Genomic DNA, 24,325 nt, shown 5'->3' with positions numbered 1-24,325 from the left:
AGTCTTCACCTTTCTTCTCTCTGGTTGGGATTACCATGTAGGCCTACCTCCTGGTTCCCTCCCTGGAAATACAAGCTACTTCAAGGAGTTGATCATGGCTGCTGAGAGCAAAAGTGGCAGATAAGATCAAAGCCCAGTTCTTCAGGAGTATACCATAACAATAAAAGGAGCTAAAAGATGGATCTCTGCTATGGAGCCCATAGGAAAAAAACTGAGATCCTCTGCTGATGTTTGATTTAGTGCTAACAACCTCTTAGCATCATCTCCTGCCTGTGTCTGTCATTTTCTGAAGCTTATTAATAAAGCTCACCCCACCAGTCCCCCTTCTCCAATGTACATGAACCTTGCAGGCACTTCTTTCAAATTTTGCACCAACTGGATTTAGCCTTTATAAAATACCTGCCCACTCTCATTAGCTTTCTAATTCTGGACCTCCTCCCAGAAAGCTGTCCTCTGCCCATCTCAAAACTGTCCACCTGTGTGGGTAATAAATCTTTCTTTGATCATACCACAGGACTACTGTCATGAGTTCTGACATCTGAACCTAACCTTGGAAGGGAGCTCCCCACATCACAGTGAGGTTGCTATAACACCTAAAAAGATGACATCAGTGGTGGTGGCACAGCTTTTGAAAAATCTGCACAAATCCTCCACATGAAAACAGAAAGAACAACTAGGTAAGCAAAACCAAAAATGTATGGACAATATTCACAACAAAGCTAGGCGAAAAGGTACAAACCCAAGATATAAAAAGGTGTGGATAACTACCAATAGCCATAATATCAGATTGGTATCAGCACCTTTGCAGGAGGAATCAGAAAGAAAAAGTAGGGCATCTGGCAGATCTAAGGACAGGAGAACATGTAGGACAGGAGAACATGTAAGACAGACAACACTGGAAAGCATGACAATCCAATCTGAGGACAGCAACTGACTAGGAGGGGTTCTGGCAACTTGAAGAGTTAGTGAATACAGTGAATCCATGGTTATAACGCACTGAAGGGGCTAGCATACTTCAACTTACTGTGAACTCTCAAAACTGACCCCCAGGGCTCCCTCCCAGACAAAGCCTCACACTGAGGAAAAAAATCACCAGAGTAATGAAGAGTGAGTATGATAGGTACAAGAGAAACAATGGAAAAATAAGATACAGAAAAAGGGTAAGAGAAGGAAACAGAGCCAGGAAATCCCAGAAAGTGAGCTACCAATTATTTTAAACACATATACACAGATATGAGAGTTCTGTGAAGTCAGAAAAGTTATGATGAACCCTACCTTCTACATGTTAAAGAAAAACAATTTCACATGCAAATAAAAAAACAAAGTATTAAAGTCAAATCCCATTAAAAAGTTAATGTTAAAAACAAACAAAAAATGATGACAAAGAGAATAACATTCCTACAGACAGTAAAAATATCCCAGAAAGATATGGTAATAGAATACTTCAAATTGATAACCTATTTCAAGACAACCTAAAAGACTTTGAAATAAGATACTAGTCATAGAGAAAAATAACACATATCAGAATCAAAAAACTCAGAATTAAGGTGACAGAACCGATGAAAGAATTAGAAATATAAAATCATTTCAGAAATGAAGTCTAAGAAATAATACGAGTGAATAAACACAACAGATAAGAAAACAGAAACAGAAGGTAAAAAGACAGAAAATCAAAAAAGGTTTTTAAAATAAGAGATCTGAAGCACAATGGACAGTGGAGAAAATGGAACTACACTGGAGCAAGGTAATGACTCCAAATGGTAATTCCAACCCTCTGGAAGAAATGAAGGTTATGTACAAAAGACTCTTTTTTTTTCCTTTTTAACCTTTTTTAAAACACATAAGATTGTATAAAGCAATACGTATAACTGTATTGATAATAATAGATATGTAATATAAATGGCAATAACATCACAAAGGAGGGGAGAGGGAATGAGATACAATAGAGTAAACTTTCTGTACTTTACAGCAAGTTAATATTACCATGGAGAAGATTTTGACAAAAAGTATACTGTAATGCCTAGAAAAATCACTTTAAAAATATCCCCAAAATATAGTTCAAAAAGATCAACAAAAGTATTAAAATGATACACTAGAAAATATCTACTTAATACAAAAAAAGGCAAAATGGAGAGATGCACAGGAAAATGCACACTCTTCTCAAGTACACATGGAACTTTCTCCAGGACAGGCTACATGTTAGGTCACAGAATTAATTTTAAAAGACTGAAATCACATAAAGTATATCTCTGGCCACAGGGGAATTCATTAAAAAATCAACAAAAGAAAATTCAGGACCTCAAATTCCTTTCTAAATTTTAAATTTTCTATATTATGCTTCAATTTCTTCTAGATAAGCAATGGGTCAAAGAAGAAATCACAAAAAAATTTTTTAAATACTGAGATAAAAACCCAAAAATATGAAATATAAAAACTTATAGGTCCAACAAAGTGATAACTAGGGAGAAATTTAGAGAATGCAAATGCCTGTCAGAAAAGATCAAACTCAAAACAATTATTTAAGCTTCAACCTCAAGAAACTAGGGAAAAAAAGGGTAAACTAAATCCAAAGCAAGCCTAAGGAAGAATATAAAGATGTTAGTATAGAAATTAATGAAATAGAAAACAGAAAAAACAACAAAGAAAAAAAAAATCAATAAAAACCAAAAGGTGATTCTTTGAAAAAAAAAAAAAAAATCCACAAAATCGACAACTCTTTGCCTAGACTAACCAAGGGAAAAAAAAAAAAAAGTGAAAACTATGAATAAAATTATGAATGAAAGACAGAACCTTACATAAATTAAAATAAGGACATACCATGAATAACTTTATGCCAACAAATTAGACAGTTTACACAAAATAGAAACACTCCTACAAAGATACAAATTATAAAAACTGACGAATAGATCTATAACACATAAAGAAATCAAATTAGTAATGGAAAATCTTCCCAAAAAGAAATCCTCAGGTGCAGATAACTTCACTGAATTCCAACAAATATTTACGAGAGAAATTGTGTATCTATTTCATATACTCTTCCAAAAAACAGAAGAAGAGGAAACACTTTACAACTCATTCTATGAGACTAGAACAAGGGTACTTCAAAAAGTACATAGAAAAATAGAATTAAAAGATGATATGAATCTTTCCATGAACTTTTTGAAGACCCCTTGTATTACACTAATACCAAAACTAGATCAAAGCCCTTGCAAGAAAAATAAACTACATATCCCTCATGAATAAAGACATAAAAATCCTCAACAAAATACTAGCAAACCAAATCTAAAAACATGTAAGAAAGAATTGGACAAAATCCAATAACCATTTATGGTAAAAACTGTCAACAAACTAGGAATAGAAAGGAACTTCTTAAATTTGATAAAAGTTCCCTATAAAAAACCTACAGCTAAGATCATGCTCAACAGCAAAAAGGATGAATGCTTTTGCCAAAACAATTAGCAATGAGACAAGGATGTTTTCTATTCAATATTGTACCAGAGGATCCAGCCAGTGTGCTCAGGTAAGAAAAGAAGGAATCCAGATTGGAAAAGGAAGAAGCAAAACTGCCATTATTCACAGATGACATGATTCTATATGTAGAATACAGTAAAAAATTATTTTAAAAAGAAAAGCTTCCCAGACCTAATAAATAATTTCAACAAGACTATAGGCTACAAGTTCAACATACAAAAACGTATTTCTATATACCTACAATAAAAAAATACAAAGTAAATTTAAATTAATTGAACAATTCATTCACAATATCATTAAAAATAATAAAATACTTGGGAATAAATTTAACAAAAGAGCCTAAGAATCACCATATGAAAAAATTAAATCAAAATGTATAATAACTCTTGGAAGAAAATACATGAGTAAATGTTTATCATTTTGGTTAGGCAAAGATTTTTGAGGACCCCAAAAGCACTTTTAACAATAGGAAAAAACTGATAAATTGGATTTAATCAAAATCAAAACCTTCTGTGCTTCAAAAGACACCATCAAGAAAATGAAAACACAAAGCACAGACTGACAGAAAGATTCCTAAATCATATATCCAAGAAACAACTTGTATCTAGAATATACAAAAATCTCTTACAACTCAATAAGATAAACCAATTTAAAAATAAACAAAACTTGAATAATGCCTTAAATATCTTAACTGTGCCTCACGTGAGGGAAGGCTGAGCTACACTGTGTTCAAGAAGATTATAGGCATGCTAGACACAAGTAAAGTTAATAAGTATCTACAGTAGATGCAAGAAAGAAGCATAATGGAACTTGAGTCATTTCAGCAAAATCTGGTATTTAGATACTTTTTTCAAAGTAATTATTTTTCTCCTAATTATGATACGAATACATGTATGTTCAGAAATAGAAAGTACATATTTCTAGTGCTGTAATATGTACATGTGTACATTATATACATTTGTAAATACATACAAATACAAGCAATTCTCAATTATTAAGGGATGGGAAAACTAGTTTCTGATTTTAAAATAGTTAAGGCCCAACTGGGAACTAACCAATAAGAGTTAGAATTAATAATTTAGTAAAACTGATTAGCACTAAATCAGAGCCCTCAACAGAAGGAAAAGCGTTGAGTCAGAACAAGAAACACTGGAGAGGCATGCACTAAAGCAAGTAAAAAACAGCATTTACCACCCCTAATTACTAAGCTTCTTCAAGGGGAATATATGCAGTAGGCCCCACAGTTCTTGTTGCACCTTGACAATGGTTCATTTGCCCACAGAAAAATGGTTAACTTATTTTCAAAGACCTCTCAGCTTGTGTATCTAGGAATGTCTTAATTTCTCCCTCACTTTTGCAGAACAATTTTGCTGAAATGGTATCCTCTGTTTACAGCAGCACTGTGATAATATCAGTCCACTGCCTTCTGGCCTCCAAAGTTTCTGATGAGAAATCTGCTCATAATTTAGTTGAGGCTCCCTTGTATGAGATAAGTCACTTATCTTGATGCTTTTAGGGTCATCTGTCTTTGGCTTTCCAAAGTTTGATATAATCCCTGTACCAGCCAGCCACAAAAAAGAAAGAAAGAAAGAAAGAAAGTTTAATATAATTGGTCATGGTATAGGTCTTATAGTTCATCATACTCGGACTTCACTAAGCTTCTTGGATCTTTAAATTCACATCTTTCATCAAATTTGGGAAGTTTTCAGACAATATTTCTTCAAATATTCTCTCTGCCCCTTCTTTCTCTCTTCTCCTCTGGTACTTCTACAATGTGTATGTTGATCCAGTGATGATGTCCCACAGGTTTAGGCACTGTTCACTCTTCTTCAAACTTTATCTCTGTTGTTGAGACTCAATAATTTCCATTGTCCTATCTTCAAGTTCACTGATTCTTTCTTCTGCCTGCTCAAATCTGCCTTTAAATCCCTCTAGTGAATTTTTCCTTCCAGTTTTTGTACTTTTTAGCTCCAGAGTTTCTGCCTGGTCTCTTTTTAGGATGTTTATCTCTTTATTAATATTTCCATTGTGTTCATACATAATTTTCTTGACTTTCTCCACATCTTCCTTTAATTTTCTGAGCATCTCTAAGATAACTGTTTTAAAGTCTTTGTCTGGTAAATCTGCCATCAGGTCTTTTTCAGGAACAGTTTCTGTTGATTTCTTATTTTCCTTTGAATGGGCCATACTTTCCTATTTCTTCCTATGCCTTGTTTTTGTTGTTGTTGAAAACTGGGCATTTGAATCTAATAATGTGGCAACTCTGCAAATAAGATTCTCTTCCTTTCCCAGGGATTTCTGTTTTTTGTCAGGGTTGTTTTTTTTTTTTTTTTTTTTTTTTTTTTAAATTGTTGCAGTTTGTCTCTATGCCAAGGATTAGACTAAAGTATAAACTTAAGATCTTCTCAGGTCATTTTTGAACTTGTGCCTCTCTCTGAGCATACAAGATCATTCTTTTATTTTCCCCATATATGCAGTTAGTCTTGAATGTTCCAGTCTTTAGTGTTTGGATCCCCAAAGGGAAAAAAAAGAAAAATGAATGGGGGGGGGGGCCGGGGGAGTGAAGGGTGCTGGCCCTTTAAATCCCCTGGAAATCACTTCAGCCTAAGGAAGAGGGGCTTGCAACCAAGGGGAGAGGTGCAACATCAGTGGCTGCCCAACTCTTGTCTGCACCTCTGTGATCAGAAGCAGCAATCAGCAGTGAGTGTACAGATCCCTGATATTTGGAAAACAGTGAACTTTTTTGCCCACCCTGCCTCCCTCAAGCTGTATGCAACATGCTCCAGGAAAACATATACGGCTGTCTACCACAGGGCTATGGTGGAGGATGAGTAGCTGCTACTGTGCTAAGAGCTGAAATTGACTGAAATGCCAACTTGCAGACTAAGCCTTCCCCCTAGAATTTGTAAACCTTCAACAGACTCCAGAGTTCTTCCCAGAATCTTCTTTCACATTGTCTTAAAATTAACAGAAATTACTAGATTTTAGATTGACTAGACTTAACTTGATGTTTAACTAGTTTCCTTCTTCACAAATACTTAAATCACCTGCATTCCCCACTGTTGAGCTCTACAGTTTTAAGTATTATCTACCAGTCATCTAAAGTATTTCAAGTAACATTTTTAAGAGCAATGTAAATGATATATTTTGACTCCTTCCATATCTAGTAAGATATGTATAATGTTCATCACCAAGACTTATTTTCATGTCTTGCTCATCATTTTGATTGTCTAAAACTCAGTCACTAGAGTACATTTCCAGGAAGAACTCAGGGAAACAATATTTTCTGATTTCTTGCATGTTGATAATAGTTTGTCTGTGGTTTTATACAAGAAGGTCAGTTTTGCTGCATATACAATGCTTGGCTCACATTTTCTTCCTTTTGGTATCCTAAAAATACTTTTCCATTTCTTCTGACATAAAGTGTTGCTGCTAGAAAGTATGATGCTAATCCAATTTTCCTTCCTTTTTAAGTCATTTACTCTTCTGAGAAGCTCAGGTTTTTTTTTTTCCTTTTCTTTAAAGTACAGTAATTTTACTAGAACATGTCTTTTGTTGTTTGCTTTGGGTTATATTCTCAGGTACATATGAGGGTACTTCAGAAAGTCTGTGGAAAAAAGAATTAAAAGATAATACAAATCTTTCCTTGAACTTTTTGAAGTACCCTCAAAATGTTATCTTTAAATCCTTTTTTTAAGAAACTTTTACTGATTTATACTTCATATTTGTTCTGTTTCCTTGCTCTGCTTTTCCTTCTAAGAGGAAAAGCATTATACATTATTATATGTATGCTGTTTCTTCTTTGCCTGACTTCAATCTTTCTTTTTTTTTCCTCTCTCAAATCCTTTTTTATCTTTTTGCATTTCTTTTTGGTCTTAAGATTTTTCCTCCATTTTGCCTTTATACTTTTCTGTTTCTCACATCTATGTGAAATTAGTTTTCCTGAACTTTAAAAGTGGTGTTTAAGGTAGTTTTTCTAACTTCACAAAATTCATTCCTCTGTTGCTAATGTAATGTTCAAATATATGGTAATTTGCTTTCTGAGATGTCCCAGATGCTCCCCTCCCCATCCTTATCTGAATATGCTCTTTTTTTCCCCTCTTGTTCTTCTCTATTCTATTGCCCCTATCCTGCTCAATTTCATTTCTACTCAGTGTGGAGCCCTGTCTTTAATGAGAACTCTGGCAGGTCCATTTTGAGATTGCACTGGGGCTACTCTGCTCTAGCTTCTGTCTTCACCACAGACACACTGTGTTTGCCTGATGCTGGAGGGGCAGCCCTCCGTCCTCCCACTTCAGCTGCTGCTCTTAATATAGCCCACCACATTGTCCAGCAAATAGTTGAGGCTATTTTGGCACTCCCTGCTTCCAAGTCCTAAATCATGGAGGTCTTATGATTGTTGGTGGTTTGCCCTGCCTGCATTTTTTAATAACTGAATTTAGTTTGATAGTTAATTTTATCCATAAGTTTTTGGATTTGCTATATAGTTTCCTTTAGTTTTAGTCAAAAAACTAAGACACAGCCATATCCATTTTCTTAAAATCCCTCTCAGAGTTAGATTTGAAGTTCAAACACAGCAATTATGATTTTATATTCATCATAAACTTACTTTTGACACTTACTTTTAATTATTCTTAAACAATCTTATTGTAAGTCATTTCACTTTTTTGAAACAAGGCAAAATACTCCAAAACTCCATGATTACAAAAAGTTAATTTTAATTAAATTCTTTAAACCTTTCCTAGTTTTCAATACTTCTAAATGCTCCTTATTCATAGTTCAGAGAATTTACAAATATTTACACTTTGAAAAATCTTTCATCTACCTAAGACTATCGATTGGTGGGATCTTAGATTGAGAGCATTAAAAACCCAAATAATCATTCAAACACAAGAATGTGAATATACTATCCTTAAAAACCTAAACATGATCTGTGAAGAAATTCAACATTCATGTATTACAGACTTTGTCTTCCTTGAATACTAGATGTATGGTACATGCAATAAATAGATTTTCTACTGGTCCAGGAGTCACCAAACAACAGCCTACAGGCTCACTATCTGTTTTGTAAATAAGTTTCATTGGAACACAGCCATTCCCATTCCTTTATGTATTATCTACAGCTGCTTTCAAACTACAAGAGCAGAGGTAAATAGTTGAAACCAGAGATCACATGGCCCACACAAAGCCTAAAAATTTACTATCTGGGCATTTACAGAAAAAGTTGGCCAACCCCTGCCCTAGTCTAGAGATTTATCAATAAGGCTTCCACAAGCAGTACTTGATGGCTCTCACTGGTATAGTTTCAAGTGGGGACAACTTTTAGTTGTACTGGATGTCTACAGATGTTTAGCATCGTTGGCCATCCAGGAATTAAAATGTTAGTAGTACCCCCACAGTCCTCGGGTTAACCAAAATTCCCCACATACTTCCAAACACCCTGGGAGGGAGTTTAGGTACAATCGCTGGTTGAGAACCACTGAAGAACTAAGTTAGCTCAGAGTAAGGAAGGGAAAAAAAAGTCCATAAGTTCTAAATGTTACCAAAATAAATGAGAAATGTAATTACTTTTTTAAAGAACAAACTAAAAGTCTTTTCTTCTTCCCCTTTGACAGCTAATATACTAATATTACAAAATATACTAATAGTACAAAAATATACTAATTTCTTTTAATAAAATTAGGCTTTATACTTCAATCAATATATCAAGCCATCATGAAGTTTTCTTAAAGTTAAAAAAAAAAAATCATAAGGCAATCTTACCGATTTGTTCCATCCAGATTTGACCTGTGGATGAAATTAAGTTTTGCATCTGCCCAGTATAGCTTCTGTTCCTCATAATCCAAAGTCAGTCCATTTGGCCAGTAAATTTCAGTGTTTATTATAATGAAGCGACTTGAACCATCCATTCCAGCACGTTCTATCTTTGGAACTTCTCCCCAGTCTGTCCAGTACATGAACCTAAAAATCATAGAAACAATTAAAGCTATGACAAAAGCAGACAACACCAAATATTTTATAATTATCACTATTAGATAAAGAAAGCTCTCTCAGAAATACTAAAACTGAAAGTCCTAGAAATTGTGTTTGAAATTTTAATAATCCACCATTTGCATCTACTATGGTAATATCTGATTCAGGCAAACATCATCAAGATTGCAAAAACCACTGGATCAAAGTTTATTGGGAACAAGGATATTTACACTGTCTCAATGTATCTCCCCACAGATTACTTACTAACAACAAAGGAGAAAATGATAACTTTAGAGAAATAAACTCCACCTTAGTCAAGTCATCTAAGTTCACATCAATAAGGGAACAAACTGGCACCATATATCTCTCAATGTGATGCACCGAAAAGAACATAGTAGCACATTTTATGTTGTATGTCTTACATAGTATTCCTGCCATAAAATGTATAGCATGAATAAAATTATTAAGAAACAGAGAGAAACTCAAACTGAGAGACGTTCTACAAAACAATTAGCCTTTGATGGCATCAATGTCAAAGACAGACTGAGGAACTGATCTAGATTGGAGGAGAATAAAGAGACAAGACAACTACATAAAGTGAATGATCCTGGACTGATAAGGTTGAGAAAATACTATAAAGACATTATTGGGAAAAAAGACAAAATGAATGTATGTCAAATTATATAGCAGTACTGTACTAATGTTAAATTTCCTAAACACACAAATTATACTGTGATTAAGATATGTAAGAGTTAACAGTATTACTTTGGCTTCTATTTTATAAGTTTGAAATTTTTTCAAAATAAAAAATGAAGTCTAATTATCTCATTGCAGAAAAAGAAATTTTTCCTTGATGTAAGAGAAAAGCTCTTAATGTATTTTACTTCAAATAAAAGCATATTTTAAAAACTAGTGAGGGTACTATGAACTAGATGCGATGCACTAAATAAATGTGTTAAAACCCAACTGAAATTCAGGTATAATTTTTACTCAAATAATTGGTGGAATGGTGATACTAGAATGATTCCACTTACGCATATTGGTATCTCCACTATTCCATATGAACTGCTTATTCAAAGACATGGTGGGAGAAGGACATCAGGTGGGGAACAAACATTCCTTCTAGATAACAAGGCACTGCACTAATGGCTTTATGCACATTACCTCACTTAAGTCTTATAGCAACCTTATGTAATATTAATTGTTCATCACCATATTTCAGATGAGAAAACTCAGAATTTAGCACACTGATCAAAGTCACACAGATAACAAATGGAGAACAGAAATTCAAATCTACATCCCTCGGATTCTAAAGTCAATGCTTATGCCATAGGTCAGAGCCTTGGTTTTTAAGAAACCAAAATCAAAGTGCTCCCTAAATTGACGATAATGATTGGATACTGTCCAGAACGTGACGTAGGAGAATAATTAGATTCAGAGAAGATAACTATATAGGAAGGCAGGCCAGACTACATTAGAATTTCTGTTTTATTCTGAGGCAACATGAAGGCACTTGAAGACTTTTAAAATTGGAAATAAAATGACTGGTTTTGCGGTTTTATTTTTTAGGGGGTCAGAGGAGCGGGAGGTCTGGCTGCAGTGTTAAGAAAGAATGGAGGTAGGCTAAAAAGAATACAGAGAGGCCAGGCCTTCGAAAGTAGCTCTGGCGAGGAGCTCAGCAAATCCTCTCCCATAAGAGCAATGAAAAAACAGGACAACTCTGTCCTGTTAAAATCTCTGAAAAATGATCAAAGAACGTACCACAAAATGAGAAACATTTATTCAAGAAAAATCGACTGACTCTTAATAAGAACTGTGGTATTTTAGCTAGGGGCTATTCGCTTCCCCACCCATACTGCCAGGTTTGTGGCACAAAAGTTCTGCCCTGGGCAGACATGGCAGGCCATAAGGACTGACAGCTATCTTGCCCTACAAGAGGAGGCTATATGTGGAACAACACATGCCCAGGAACATTGTCAAAAACACAAGTGCTTTCAGTGGCGGATGATCAGGAAGGGCCATTATCCCAGTGATAATAGTTGGGGCAGGCAACAAAATGGCAGACCAGCCAGAAATTTAACAGGAAGATCCTAGGAAAGAGACAGCTAGATAGAGCCTTGTTAAGTGGGGATTCACCTTTGGTGGTAAGGAAGGCTGCTCCTTCTCAAGAGACACAGGAGAGAATGCTTGCAAGCTGCACTCTGGCTGAATGTGAGACAAAGTTTTAAATGCCTAAAATTTTAAACCATTGCCCAAACCACAAAAGGATCCAAAAGAAAATGGTAGAACACTTACTGGCTCAAGGTGTTTAGGAACCAATCATTAGTTGGTCACGAAAATATAGTGACACATGGGCAACCCCTAGAAAACCAGGCATAAAAATATTTTAAAGGAAGGGGAAAAATTAGGAAGTGACTTCAGAGGTAGCACAATGAGGGAGAAACACACACAACAGACTTAGTCTAGCCAAGACACTAAACAAACAAAAACAACATCAACAAGCCTAGGAAGGGGTCAGAATCTATATTTGCTATATTATTTAAAATTTCCAGTTTTCAATAAACTTTTCTGAAACATCTGAAGAAACAGCAAAGTGTAACCTATATATAAACTCAGCAGATAAGGACTTCTAAGTCACTATTACAAATATGTTAAAAGAACTAAAAATAAGAATGTTTAAAAATTAAAGGAAACGATGGTACCAATGACTCATCAAATAGAGGATATCAATACAGAGACAGAATTTTTTTTTTTTAAAATAGAATTTCTGGAGAAGAAAAGTACAATAACTAAAATAAAAAATTAAATGAAGGGGTTCAACCACAGATTTGAGCTGGCAGAAAAAATCAGCAAACTAGAAGACAGAGAAACAGAGATCACCCAATATGAAAAACTGAAAAGTAAAAATAATGAAGAAATGAGAAATATGTATTACCAATACACACAAATAGAGTACCAAAGGAGAGGTGAGAAAAAAAGGGAAAAAATTTTCAATAATGACCAAAGACCACCCAGATCTGATGAAAATATTAACCCACACATTCAAGAAGCTTAACAAACTGCAAGTACAATAAACACAGAGATACTCACCCATACACACCAGTCAAACTGTTGAAGGACAATAAAAAAGCTTGAAAGCAACAAGAGAAAAACAACCCATCATTTGCAAAGAAACTGCAATAGGACTAACACCTGATTTCTCACCAGAACAATGGACCAGTGAGATAACATACTAGAAGTGCTGAAGGAAAAAAAAGTCAACCAAGAATCTTACATACAGCAAAGATATCCTTCAAAAATTACGGTGAAATAAAGATATTTCCAGATAAACAAAGAGTAAGAGACTTTGCTGGTCACACACCTTCCCTACAGGAGATAACAGAGGAATTTCTTCAGACTGAAAAGAAGTGACACTAGATGTTAACTCAAATCCACATAAAGAAACAAACAGAATCCATACAAATAACGTAGGTAATTATAAGAGACAGTATAAATACATATTTTTTCTTTTTCATCTCTTAATGGATTAAAATGACAATTGCACACACAAAACTATAAAATTGTATTTTAGGCCTATAGCATGTAATATATATATGAGAATAACAGCATTAAAAAAGGGGAAGGTGAAGCTACACTGAGGCAAAGAAATCACACCAGAAATCAACAACAGGAAGAAATAAAGAATTCCAGAAATGGTAAATACATAGGTTAAAAACATAAGACTGCTTAAAGCAATGACCATGATGCAGTATTAGTGGTTTCATAACATACAGAAACATAACAACAGCAGCAAAGAAGAAGAGAAATGAACCAATATTGGAGAAAAATTTCTATTTCATTGGAATTGAATTAGCATTAATCTTAAATTCATTGTGAAAAAATAAGACAGATATTATAATTCCTATGACAAATACTAAGAAAAACCTCAAAAATTATAGTTAAAAATTAAACAGAATTAAAGCAGTACACTAGAAAACTACTTAATATGAAAGGAGGAAGTTAATTTGGAGCAGAGGTACAAAAACATAAGACATAAGGAAAACAAATAGCAAAATGGGAGATGTAAGTATACTCAATTCAATAACAATATTAAGATATAAATGGATTAAAGACTCCAAGTAAAAAAACACTTGTCAAACTGGATAAGAAAACAAGATCCAACTATGTGCTGTAATCAGAGACACACTTTAGAATCAAAGATACAAATGGGGTGAAGGTAAGAGAAAAGATATACCATACAAATAACCATAAGAGAGCTGGAGTGGCTATACAGATATCAGACCACACATGCGCATACACACACAATATTACTAGAGACACAGAGGGACATTTTATATTAATAAGAGGGTCAAATTATCAGTAACGATTATAAACATGCATGCACCTAATAACAAAGATCCAAAATAAATGGAAGCAAAAACAGACAGAATTGAAGAGAGAGACAGACAACTCAACAATAGTTAGAAACTTACAACAACTGATTTCAAATTTTACTAAAAAGCTGGAGTAGTCAGGCAATGTAGTTTTGGTGTCTATACTGAAGTATAGATCAATGGAACAGAACAGAAAGTCCAGAAACACATTTAAAATCAATAGATTTTTGACAAAGGTGCAAAGGCAATTAAGTGAAGAAGGAAAATCTTCTCAACTGGATCCGCACCCCCGCCAAAAAAACCCTCCACCCATAATATTTAAACAATCTATACACATAAAAACTAATCCAAGATGGATCATAGCCGTAAACGTAAAACCTAAAACTTCTAAAAGAAAATCTTGGTGACCTTGATTCAGGTAAAGATTTCTTAGATATGACACCAAAAACACAATCCATAGAAGGAAAAAACTAACAAATTGAACTTCATCAAATTTAAAAACTTTTGCACTTCAAAAGACACCATTAAGAGAGTGAAAACACAAGTAACACACTGGGTGAATATATCTGAAATCATACACATAACAAAGGATTTTATCCAGAATACATAATAATAGAAATAATCTGAAGAATAAATTGGCAGAGAAACTGATTATCAATTTGGGAATTTGGTGATAGTATGTCAAACTACATAACAAAATGCTAAATCATAAAATCTGAGTGCCAACTTTTCAAAGGTCATGCTATCTGTAAACATTTTAATAGCTAATAGCTCACCTCTGGTTTACATGTTTCAAAATGTTTAAAATAAAGAGGCTGGCTGGTTAGCTCAGTTGGTTAAAGCACAGTTTTATAACACCAAGGTCAAGGTTATACGTACAAATCTCCATACCGGCCAGACACAAAAAAAAAAAAAAAAAAAAAAAAAGTAAATAAAAAGTTGGTTTTTAGAGAACCATCAATGACATAACGTAACAGCTCCTAGCTTGATATCAACCCATGTATCATTTATCCTTTTATTATTGTGCAATCCAAATTAAAGGCATTCCTAGCCTGAAATTTTTCAGCTTTGCCTGTAAATCCTTTTGCTGTTTTGGACTTCTACAAGGAGTAGGAGAAATGGGAAAAAAAATAAGCTGAATATATATATATATATATATGTGTGTGTGTGTGTGTATATATATATGTGTGTGTGTGTGTGTGTGTGTATATATATATATATATATATATATGTCCTTTCCCAACCAGCTATTATTCCCTTGAATTAAGTGCTTGGTTAAGAAGTCTTATACATATGGCCGAAGTACAACATATAAATGGCAAATAAAATCATGTGGAAGCTTTCTTCAAAAGCTCAGATCAAAAATTAAACCCTTTCTACCTGTACCAAGATGCCCACTTTCTCAGATGTTCCTCAACTGTTAAACGTATATTATATACGACAACTCAGAAACAGATTTACCATAAATAAGGCTTAAGCAGGCTTTAAGATTCCTCACTTCCATAGGCCCCTTCCAACATCCTGTTCTTAATATTGTACAGGCAGTCTTTGTTTTGCCTGGTTCCAATGTGTGTGGACTTTAGTTAAAACTAATCTCCCACCAACATGGTTCAAAATTAAGTTATCACACCGTATTAATAGTGAATAACTGCACAAAGTTCAAACTTCACTGCCACTCCACATGTAAATGACACATCACCTCAAAGTTTGTCAGTGACTGGCTGGCCACTGCCCATCTGTTATTCAGTTCAAGCACAGACAGTAATCAAAAGAGTCACTAAAATAAAGATGAAAGTGCAAAAAAATGAAAAGAGGTAACACTGGAAGTGAAATTTGAATTGAAGTTGCTAACCTCAGGAATGCTGACATCACTGGCCATTCAAAAGTCTCTAGATAGATATACAGCCCAGGGAACTCGGTAAAGGCAAACTTATTGATATAAGTAAGGAAAGCGGTTGTGACAAAAAGGATGAAGATTTCCAAGAGTAAGTGACACCAGCAAAAAAAATCACATTAAAGGAACTCCAAGATATTTCACAACATTAAAAATGCAAAGAATGAAATGTTTTGAAAGTTGATTGAAACATAAAAAGGAACAGACAATTCACCAAGGCACAGAAAAGATGTTCACTCCATACACTAAGTTATATGATGAGAAGAGAGTTGAAACACTTTTCCAACTACTCTTGATACCATTTTTTTTTTTTTTACAATGAAATAAAATATTTTCTCATTATTTCTAATGTCTTCAATTATGGTGTACTAAATAAATAATTGTCTTACTTGTTCCACATCCCTCTATATTTATAGCAGACAACAAGAATTTGTAATATTTTGACAAAAAATTATACAGGTCACAAAACCATCGTAATTTATCCACTGATTCTTAATATTGCTTTGTATGGTTTTGGCTTTGCATGGTCCTGCATATTTTAGTATTTTTCAAATTTTCCTCACACAGAAAAACATTTTCTAAAGTTAATCATTATTTAGTTTTCATCAGTTCAGTTCAAAGCAGCTAAACTAACATTGAGCACCTACTATACGATAAACATCACTTGAGGAATGGTCCTGGCATTTGAGGAGTTTTCAGAAGAGACAGTGTTCAAATAATACAGCAAAAGCTACGAGAGAGGTATATATGACCTAGGTGCTCTGAAAGCAACAGAAGAGAGGCTGTGAGTACAACCAGAGATAATGACACCTAAGTTGAGCCTTGAAGGAGGAGCAGGTTGGTTTTATAGCAAATCAGGAGGAGAAAACATTCCAGGAAGAGGGACCACACTGAGGCCCAAATTATGTGCAAAAGGAACTACATAAATTCCAATATTATTGTAGCATTAAATGTAAGGTTTGAGATGAGGCTGGAGAAGAAAGGGGTCAAATCTCACACATAGCCTTTTATATGTACTCAGGAGCTTGAACCTGACGTTTTAGGCATTAGAAAACCATTCATGAGTTGGATCATTTGCAAGGGAGGGTAACATGGTCGAACTTTTGCAGTTTATATACATCACAGTTGCAGCTAATTGGATTTCAAAGAAGAAAAACATAGACACTAGCTAGGAATCTATTTCAATTTTCCAGTTAAAAAATGAGAGGACAACTAAAGCAACAACACAAAATAAAGCAACAGGCATACTCATTTACATAAAAGGTTAGGGTCTTTCTTCAGGCCTAGCCTACCTTTCTCCAGTTTCATCTCCTAGTGTTTCCTACCTTGAATCCTATTGTTATACGCCAAATTGACAAAGAGGTTTAGTGACTTCTTGTGTTACTGCTCTGTTCATACTTAGAAGCTTTGGCCAGGCCAAAAGCCAAGAGTATCACCAGCCCTGTCTTTCTTGACTCTACTCTAAACACAGTGACTACATGCTCTCCCCAAAGACACCATGAAGCCTTTTGCGCCCCTATGTTTGTGCATGTACTACGTTACCCTACCCTAATTTAAAATGCTAATAACCACACTTTAATAATTAATTCAGGAAGTCATAGCTATAACACAGTAACTTGTATTTTGCTAGTTATTCTACAATAACTAATCATTAAATTAAACAAAACACATGAGGCAACTGTTCCATGAACTGAAAATAAGTAGCACAAGACAGCAAACCCTGAGAGAAGAGAAACTCACTAAGTGAGCTCCACAATCACCCCAACTCAACCTGGCAACAATTTCTTAAACAAAAGATGGAAAGCTAGAGTTGAAGTAAGACACAGTGGTCCCACTGAAATGAGGCAGAAAGAGTTTGAGGCAACAGAAAAGACTGAAATCTGCAGTGCATCAAAGAGGTGGGAGTTACATAGGATGACGAGTAGGCGTGGGCGTCAGGGATCCCTGAGTCCTTGACCAAGAACCTGGCTGTGAATGAACAGGGTGAGGTTGCTGAAAGATTATCAGAGTATGACTGCTATCAGGTTGAGAATGGAACAGAAATACCAGAGGTCAAGCAGTGTGGACCGTCTTGAGCTTTCTGACCAGTCAGAGTAAAGAGCCTTGACAACACCCTAGGAATGCAGCTCAGAAACCACAAAGGACTAACCAAGGATTATACCCTAGTGCAGTGTTCTCAAGGTATAGTCCAAGGACTCCTGGAGATCTCAGGGATCCTTTCTGGAAGTCCACAAGGTCAAAACTATTTTTATAGTACTGATAAAGTTTTATGTATTTATTTATTTAGTCTTTTTCACTCTCACTCTAGTATTTTCTGAGGCCATGTGAGGTGTGATGAAGACTTCACCATGGTGTCTCGTGGAATGTGTATTTGTGTATTCTTGTATTTTCTATAACTTCCTAAGGTAATAGATTTTGGGTATAAATTACATGTTTGGAGATTAATCCAGTTTGCTCTCAGTTACTTCTGTGTTCTTACTAGCTATCTTTGATTATACCTGCTCTAATCTCTGTACCTCATTATCACTTAATAGCTGACCTATTAGAGTTCTCTGACTCATGAAGAGAGGAATCTGCTCCAAAGAACCTAAGCAAAACTGCAAATAAGAAACAAAAATATTACAAAAGCAATCTTTCCATCAGCTTATACATGTTATCTTATAGTGTTTATTATGAATAGTATCGTGGTTCTAGTTAAGTTGAGGCATTATTTTGAGACCAGTCTTTCCGAGTTTAAAGAAAAAGGAACTGTATAGCTTAAATGTAGATATGACCCCTTAAAAATCAAAACAATCTTTATTAAAGCTTTCCAGCTGGAGAAGCACACACAACAACTGAGCAGTTAATAAAGCCTTCTACACTTAACATTGCTAAATTCCTCCTAGATGAAAAGTCAATAAAAGATACTATGGTACTGCCAATTTCCAATGATAGAGTAACACAAAAAAATTAAAATTTAGCTGCAGGTGTGAAGAATTTCCTGATTAGTGATGGTAAACAATTAAGTATAATGCAAATATTCCAAAATGTGGAAAAAAGTCTGAAATCTGAAACACGTCTGGTCCCAAGCATTTCAGATAAGGGATATTTGGCCTGTGCGGACAGTTTAGGAGGGCAAGGTGATGAGTTCAAACGTGGGATGAACTGCGCATCCTCACCCCACTGTTTCTCCTCCTATAACCACAGCACCAGCCAACAGATTAACAGAAAAATCAGTGTAAAATGTAAGTGAGAGTTGGATAGAAAATCCAAAGAATGTAAACAAAGAAGTCGGACTACAGTAAAAGGACAAAAGAAAGTATAATTAGGAGTTGTATATGAAAGCAAGCCATCCTGAAGTGTAAGAACCATGCTAATTCTACTAACAACGTGACTGATGTTAAGGTAAAATCTTACTATAAAAAGTCGTAACTGCTCGAAAACATTTTGTTGCCATAAAATTTATTTTGGGAAAACTTCTAAAATCACGTCCATCATTAAACAAACTGAAACTGCAGCCAGTGAAAATAGTTCTGATTTTAAAGAGAGTGAAAAGGAAAAGTGTCATGCAAAATTCACACATCCTTCCTCTTCCTGACCCCTGGACCAGGCAGGTCCTGTTTTACTCTGGTTAGTTAGTAGACTAGGCTTTAAATTAACAGGAGGTTAGAGAATCCATGGACATCTGCTTCCTGACAGAACTTTAAAAAACTGTGAACAAATCAGCTGCACTTCTGTGCTTCCTCTCTACTTGGTTATCTGTGTTGGTCATATTTTAATAATTAAGGGTGATTAATGGAAGAAGATGGTGAAAGTATTCATTTAAAAGAATTTTTTTTTCAGAGAATGTACAGTAACCAGATTAAAGAGTCTACTATCGAGGGACAGCAAAAACATAATCAACATGAGATCATCAGTTCTCAAATATTAAGGAACTAGAATTACATAAATAATTAACAGTTACCTTTAGTACATTTCTTTGATTGTGCACCTCCCCCTCACTCTCTCACACACACACATAGCAGCAGCAGCATGAAATACCCACAGCAGAAATCTTCAATCCTGGCAGCACTTGACAATGACCTCAGAAATGTATTAAAAGTATCAGTAACTTGGGTTCTTCCATCAAAATTTCTAATTAAATTGGTCTGGGCGGGGACACAGGAATCAATATTTTTTAAAAGCTCCCCACGGAATTCTAATGAATTCAGACACAGTCTAGAACCATGAAAGAGCAATGTGACTTTCTCAAATTACCTCTTTATCCATAGCATTCTGTTCTTGCACAGGTGGTATTAATATGTTCAACCCATTAACCAGCTGACCCTAAATATTAGCTAATCATTAGCCCCAGGTGGTACTTGGCCCTTAAGCCGTGCAAGTCCACATAAGGGAGCACAGCACCAAATAAAGTCCTTTGCACACAACGGCCATCCACGTCCTTCAAAAGTTTACAAACAGAAGGGGGATTTTGAAAGTTCACCATTACTGCTTAAATATTACTAAGTAAAAAAAATACAGAGTGGTGACAGCTTTGTACCCCATGAATATTCATAACCAAAAAAAACAAAACAAAACGCAGATCTGTGAAGGTAAAAATAAATTTTCAAATTTCTTCTATAATCTTCCAAGCTTTGGGTAGCCAATCGAGTAAGAGATCAGTATTTTAAATACCCTCATGGCTTAAGCAAACCTGCATTAACTCAAGAAAAATTGATAATTCTGAGTTTTCACCAGGAAGAAATAGTGTACTTCTAAGTACACAAGTTTTTAGCACTCTTGAAAATAAAGACATTACTTATTACTACTTTATTATTTATTATTACTCTTTTAAAAATCCACACAAATCAGCAGAGAAAAGTCTGCAGTCTTACCCAAATACTCACAATAGACCAACATGCCCAAAGCTACAACATCCATTTTTGCTAGGGGCGGGGCAGATAGGGGGCACAGGTATGGATGCGGCATTAAGATTCTTTGACAAAATTACAGACAGTTTCTGCCTGAGACTCCAAGGGTCAAAATGAAATAGCATATAGAAGATCTCCAGTCTCCTGATGATGGTACTAATTTTAGAGCAACTTGAATAGTAAGTTGCCTCCAATTTCACCTTGGGTTTAAAGAGGTCGAAAGAATAAATAAACTTCAAGGTAACCACAGAAAAACAGAACAGAAACAGTTATTTAAAAGTCTTAAAAAAAAAAAAAAAAAAGACAACATCAGAAATGTATATTTTGAATAAGTGAACATTTATTCTCCAGTTAGGAAAGGAGTTAAGTAAAAGCATTATTATTTAAAATAGGCCTGTTTAACAAAGATTTCATTTACAAAATAGTTTAACGCACTGGTTTGTCAGCAAGTTCTACATAAATCCTACTTAAAAACCACAATAACATGTTTGAATAGGCATCCATTAATCTACCAAAGGTAGAAAGCAGAAAAGGGTGTTGCAAGTGGAAAGTAAAAAATAGTACAAAATCATCTAAAATCTACAGAATGTTTACTAAACATGAAATAAATTATACATCTTAAGACTGCAGACTTTACTGATTTATGTGTACTTTAAAAAGAGGGTAATAAGTAATGCCTTTATTTTCAGGAGTGTTTAAAAACTTGGATAAACAAACAATAAATAAACAAATAAAACTTTTTTAAAAAACTTGGAAGCACTTAGAAAACAAAAGAGTATGTTTCTGGCAATATGGCAGACTGGAAACCCAGAGAAGCCTTCCTATTATAGAACACTAAAAATGCCAGATAAACTATAAAAATAATATTTTAAATACATGACTGAACTCACAGAAATTAAAGGAAATATTCTGAGCAAAGAAAAGAAAAGAAAAAAAGTCCAGAGGAAAAAATCTAGTACTGAAGGAATCTGCTCCATCCCTACTGATCTAAAACTTGAGTTTTATCAGGCCTCACTGGAGGAGCAGGACAGTCTCTATAACCTATATGAGCTAGTGATGAGAGAATCCACATAAAGACAGAAACCCCAACATCAGCACTCTCAGTGGGTAAACTAAAAGAAAAATACACACACACACACACACACACACACACACACACACACACAAACACAAAGGGAAATGACAGAAATACAGTACTTGACCATATGAAGAAATAACTAATAAACAGGAAAATAATTCTGGAAAATAATTCATATAACAGAGATTGAAAGACATTGAAGACAAGAGTAAGAAGAACAAACAGATGTCTAGTTAAGACAGCTACATGAAAAGAATGAGGTAAACGTAATATATTTGAAGATAATTTTCTAGAACTGATAAGACACATAAGCTCACAGAATTAAGAAACCCAAAAATTCCCTAGAAGCATAATAAAAAATAAAAATCTGAACAAAACTTAGAACATTTTCTGTTGCTGTAACTGAACACCTGAGACGGAGTAATTTTTATATAAAGAAAAGACATTTATCTCTTATAGTTCTGGAGGCTGGGAAGTCTAAGGCTGAGGCGCTTGTAACTGGTGAGGGCCTTCTTGCTAGTAGGGATTCTCTGCAAGAGTCCCAAGGCAGCATTAGCCATCGCATGCAGGAGGGTTCACAAAAGATGGCCAAACTGGCTTTTATAGCGCACCCACTCTCATAACTAACCCACTCCCTCAATACCCTATTAATCTATTAATCCATGAATGGATTAATTCATTCATAAGGGCAGAGCCCTCATGACCCAATCACTTCCCAAAGGTCCCACACCTCTTAACACTGCCACATTGGGAACCAAATTTCCAACACATTAACTTTTACGGAAAGCATCTGAACCATAGCAAAATTATACTAAAACTGTAGTCAGAGTAATAACAATAAAATAATTGGTTATTTTTGATAACAACAAAGCAAGCCAACAGACAGCAGAATGATAGCATCAACATGGTAAGAGAAAATATTTGTCAATCTGGAACTGTACACTATACAAAAAAATTAAGAACATGAGCAAAATGAAGATATTTTCACACAAACAAAACTTTAAAGAGTCAACAGGCCTTCACTAAAGGAAATTCTAAAGATTCAGGAAAATGATCTTACATGAAGGTCTAAAATTCAAGATGGAATGATAAATCTCAGCTTAAAAAATAATGTCTAGTGGGTTAGAAAGTAGATCTAAACCCATGACAATGATTATAAGCCAGGAAGATAATAAACAGAGAAAAAGTGTATCAAGAATTTCATGAGTATGCATGTTAAAAATCCAGATAACCTCAAATAGAACTGTATAATTTTCAAACTAGTAGAGGGGAAAAATTGAATGACAAAATATTGTCGATATAAAAGAAGCCAAGAAAGAAAAGAAAAAGAAACGAAAATGGGAAGGATAAACACAAAGCACAAAATAAGATGTCAAAACATAATGCAAATGTACCAGTAATTACAATTAGCACAGATGGACCAAAAGCTTCAGTAAAAGACAAATAGTCGGATGAATTTAAAATCAAACAAAAAGTCCAGCTATATGCTACTCAAAAAAGAAACACTAAGAACATGTAAACAAAGAGAAAGATTATTAGTAAAAAGATGGAAAACTATATCAGAAAAAAACAAACCAAAAGAAAGGTGGTATATAGCTAGTAATACCTCACAAAATGCATTAGAAGCAATAAAGCGAGTCACTAGATCATGATATAAAGTATATCAGGAAGATAATTCTATACATATCAGTATTTTAAAGCATAGCCTTGAAGCACATAAAGCAAAATAGGCAGACCTATAGGAAGAAATTATCAAATCGATTACCAAAGTGAAAGATTTTTAACACTTCTCTCAGCAATAGATCAGGAATCAGAAGATTTCAACAACAGAACACACATGCTTGAATTAATGGACACTTTTAGAACATTACACTCAAAAACTGCAGAATATACAGTCTTTTCAAGCACATATGAAACATTTAAGAATTCTGACCACACAAAGGACCATAATGCAAGTCATCAGAGAACTGACATATGTGTCACATAGGATGACAGTAATCTAATTAAGCCAGAAATCAATTAGGGAAAAAAATCTCTGATAATTATGAATCACATTTCTAAAATAATAAACAGTTCAAAGAAATAAATCTTACTGGAAACTACAGCAAGTTAACCAAATTATTAGATTCAAATAACAAAACTGTGATACACATAAAGCATTACTAAAGATGTTTAAATTAGAAAAGCAAAAAGCTGAAAAGTAAAGAGCTAATCCAAAGTAGACAAAAACTAAAAAGAAGTCACTAAGGTTAAAAAAATAAATAAAAGGCAAATGTTCCACAGAGTAACGTGTAGAAAAATATATGAGCTAACAATATTGTGTCAAGATATAGTTTTACAAAACCTGAATAGAGCCACAATCATTACTAAAATCTAAAAAGTCACTCATCTTTCCCAGATGGGAGAGAGAGGGAGAACATACCCAGATATTCACTGGCAGGTTCTAAATATTTTCAAGGACCAAATAACTCTAATATTAGACAAAAATATTCCAATATACAAGAAGAGAAGAAAATACCCCTAAACAGCAGAATAAACATTCTCAAGTACATACATATGGAAAACTCATAAAGATAGACCACACTGTGGGTCTATCCTTGAAATATAACAAGATTGAAATCATGCAAAGCATATTCTCTGGCCACAA

General features: G+C 34.5%; 1 protein-coding gene across 2 annotated transcripts in view; it reads right to left on the bottom strand.

Moving 5' to 3' along the window:
* LRP6 (LDL receptor related protein 6) overlaps positions 1 to 24,325 on the bottom strand; it is a 160,552-nt gene that overhangs the window by 77,589 nt on the left and 58,638 nt on the right. For both annotated transcript variants that reach the window (XM_063074658.1, XM_063074659.1), the window contains exon 3: positions 9,235 to 9,432. In XM_063074658.1, the coding sequence (XP_062930728.1) occupies positions 9,235 to 9,432 (198 nt within the window). The remainder of the gene's footprint in view (positions 1 to 9,234; positions 9,433 to 24,325) is intronic.

The sequence above is a fragment of the Cynocephalus volans genome, chromosome 12, assembly GCF_027409185.1.
Source record: "Cynocephalus volans isolate mCynVol1 chromosome 12, mCynVol1.pri, whole genome shotgun sequence".
Classification (NCBI taxonomy): Eukaryota; Metazoa; Chordata; class Mammalia; order Dermoptera; family Cynocephalidae; genus Cynocephalus; species Cynocephalus volans.
The sequence above is the reverse complement of the archived record's forward strand: the minus strand, read 5'-3'. Positions and strand labels throughout refer to the sequence as shown.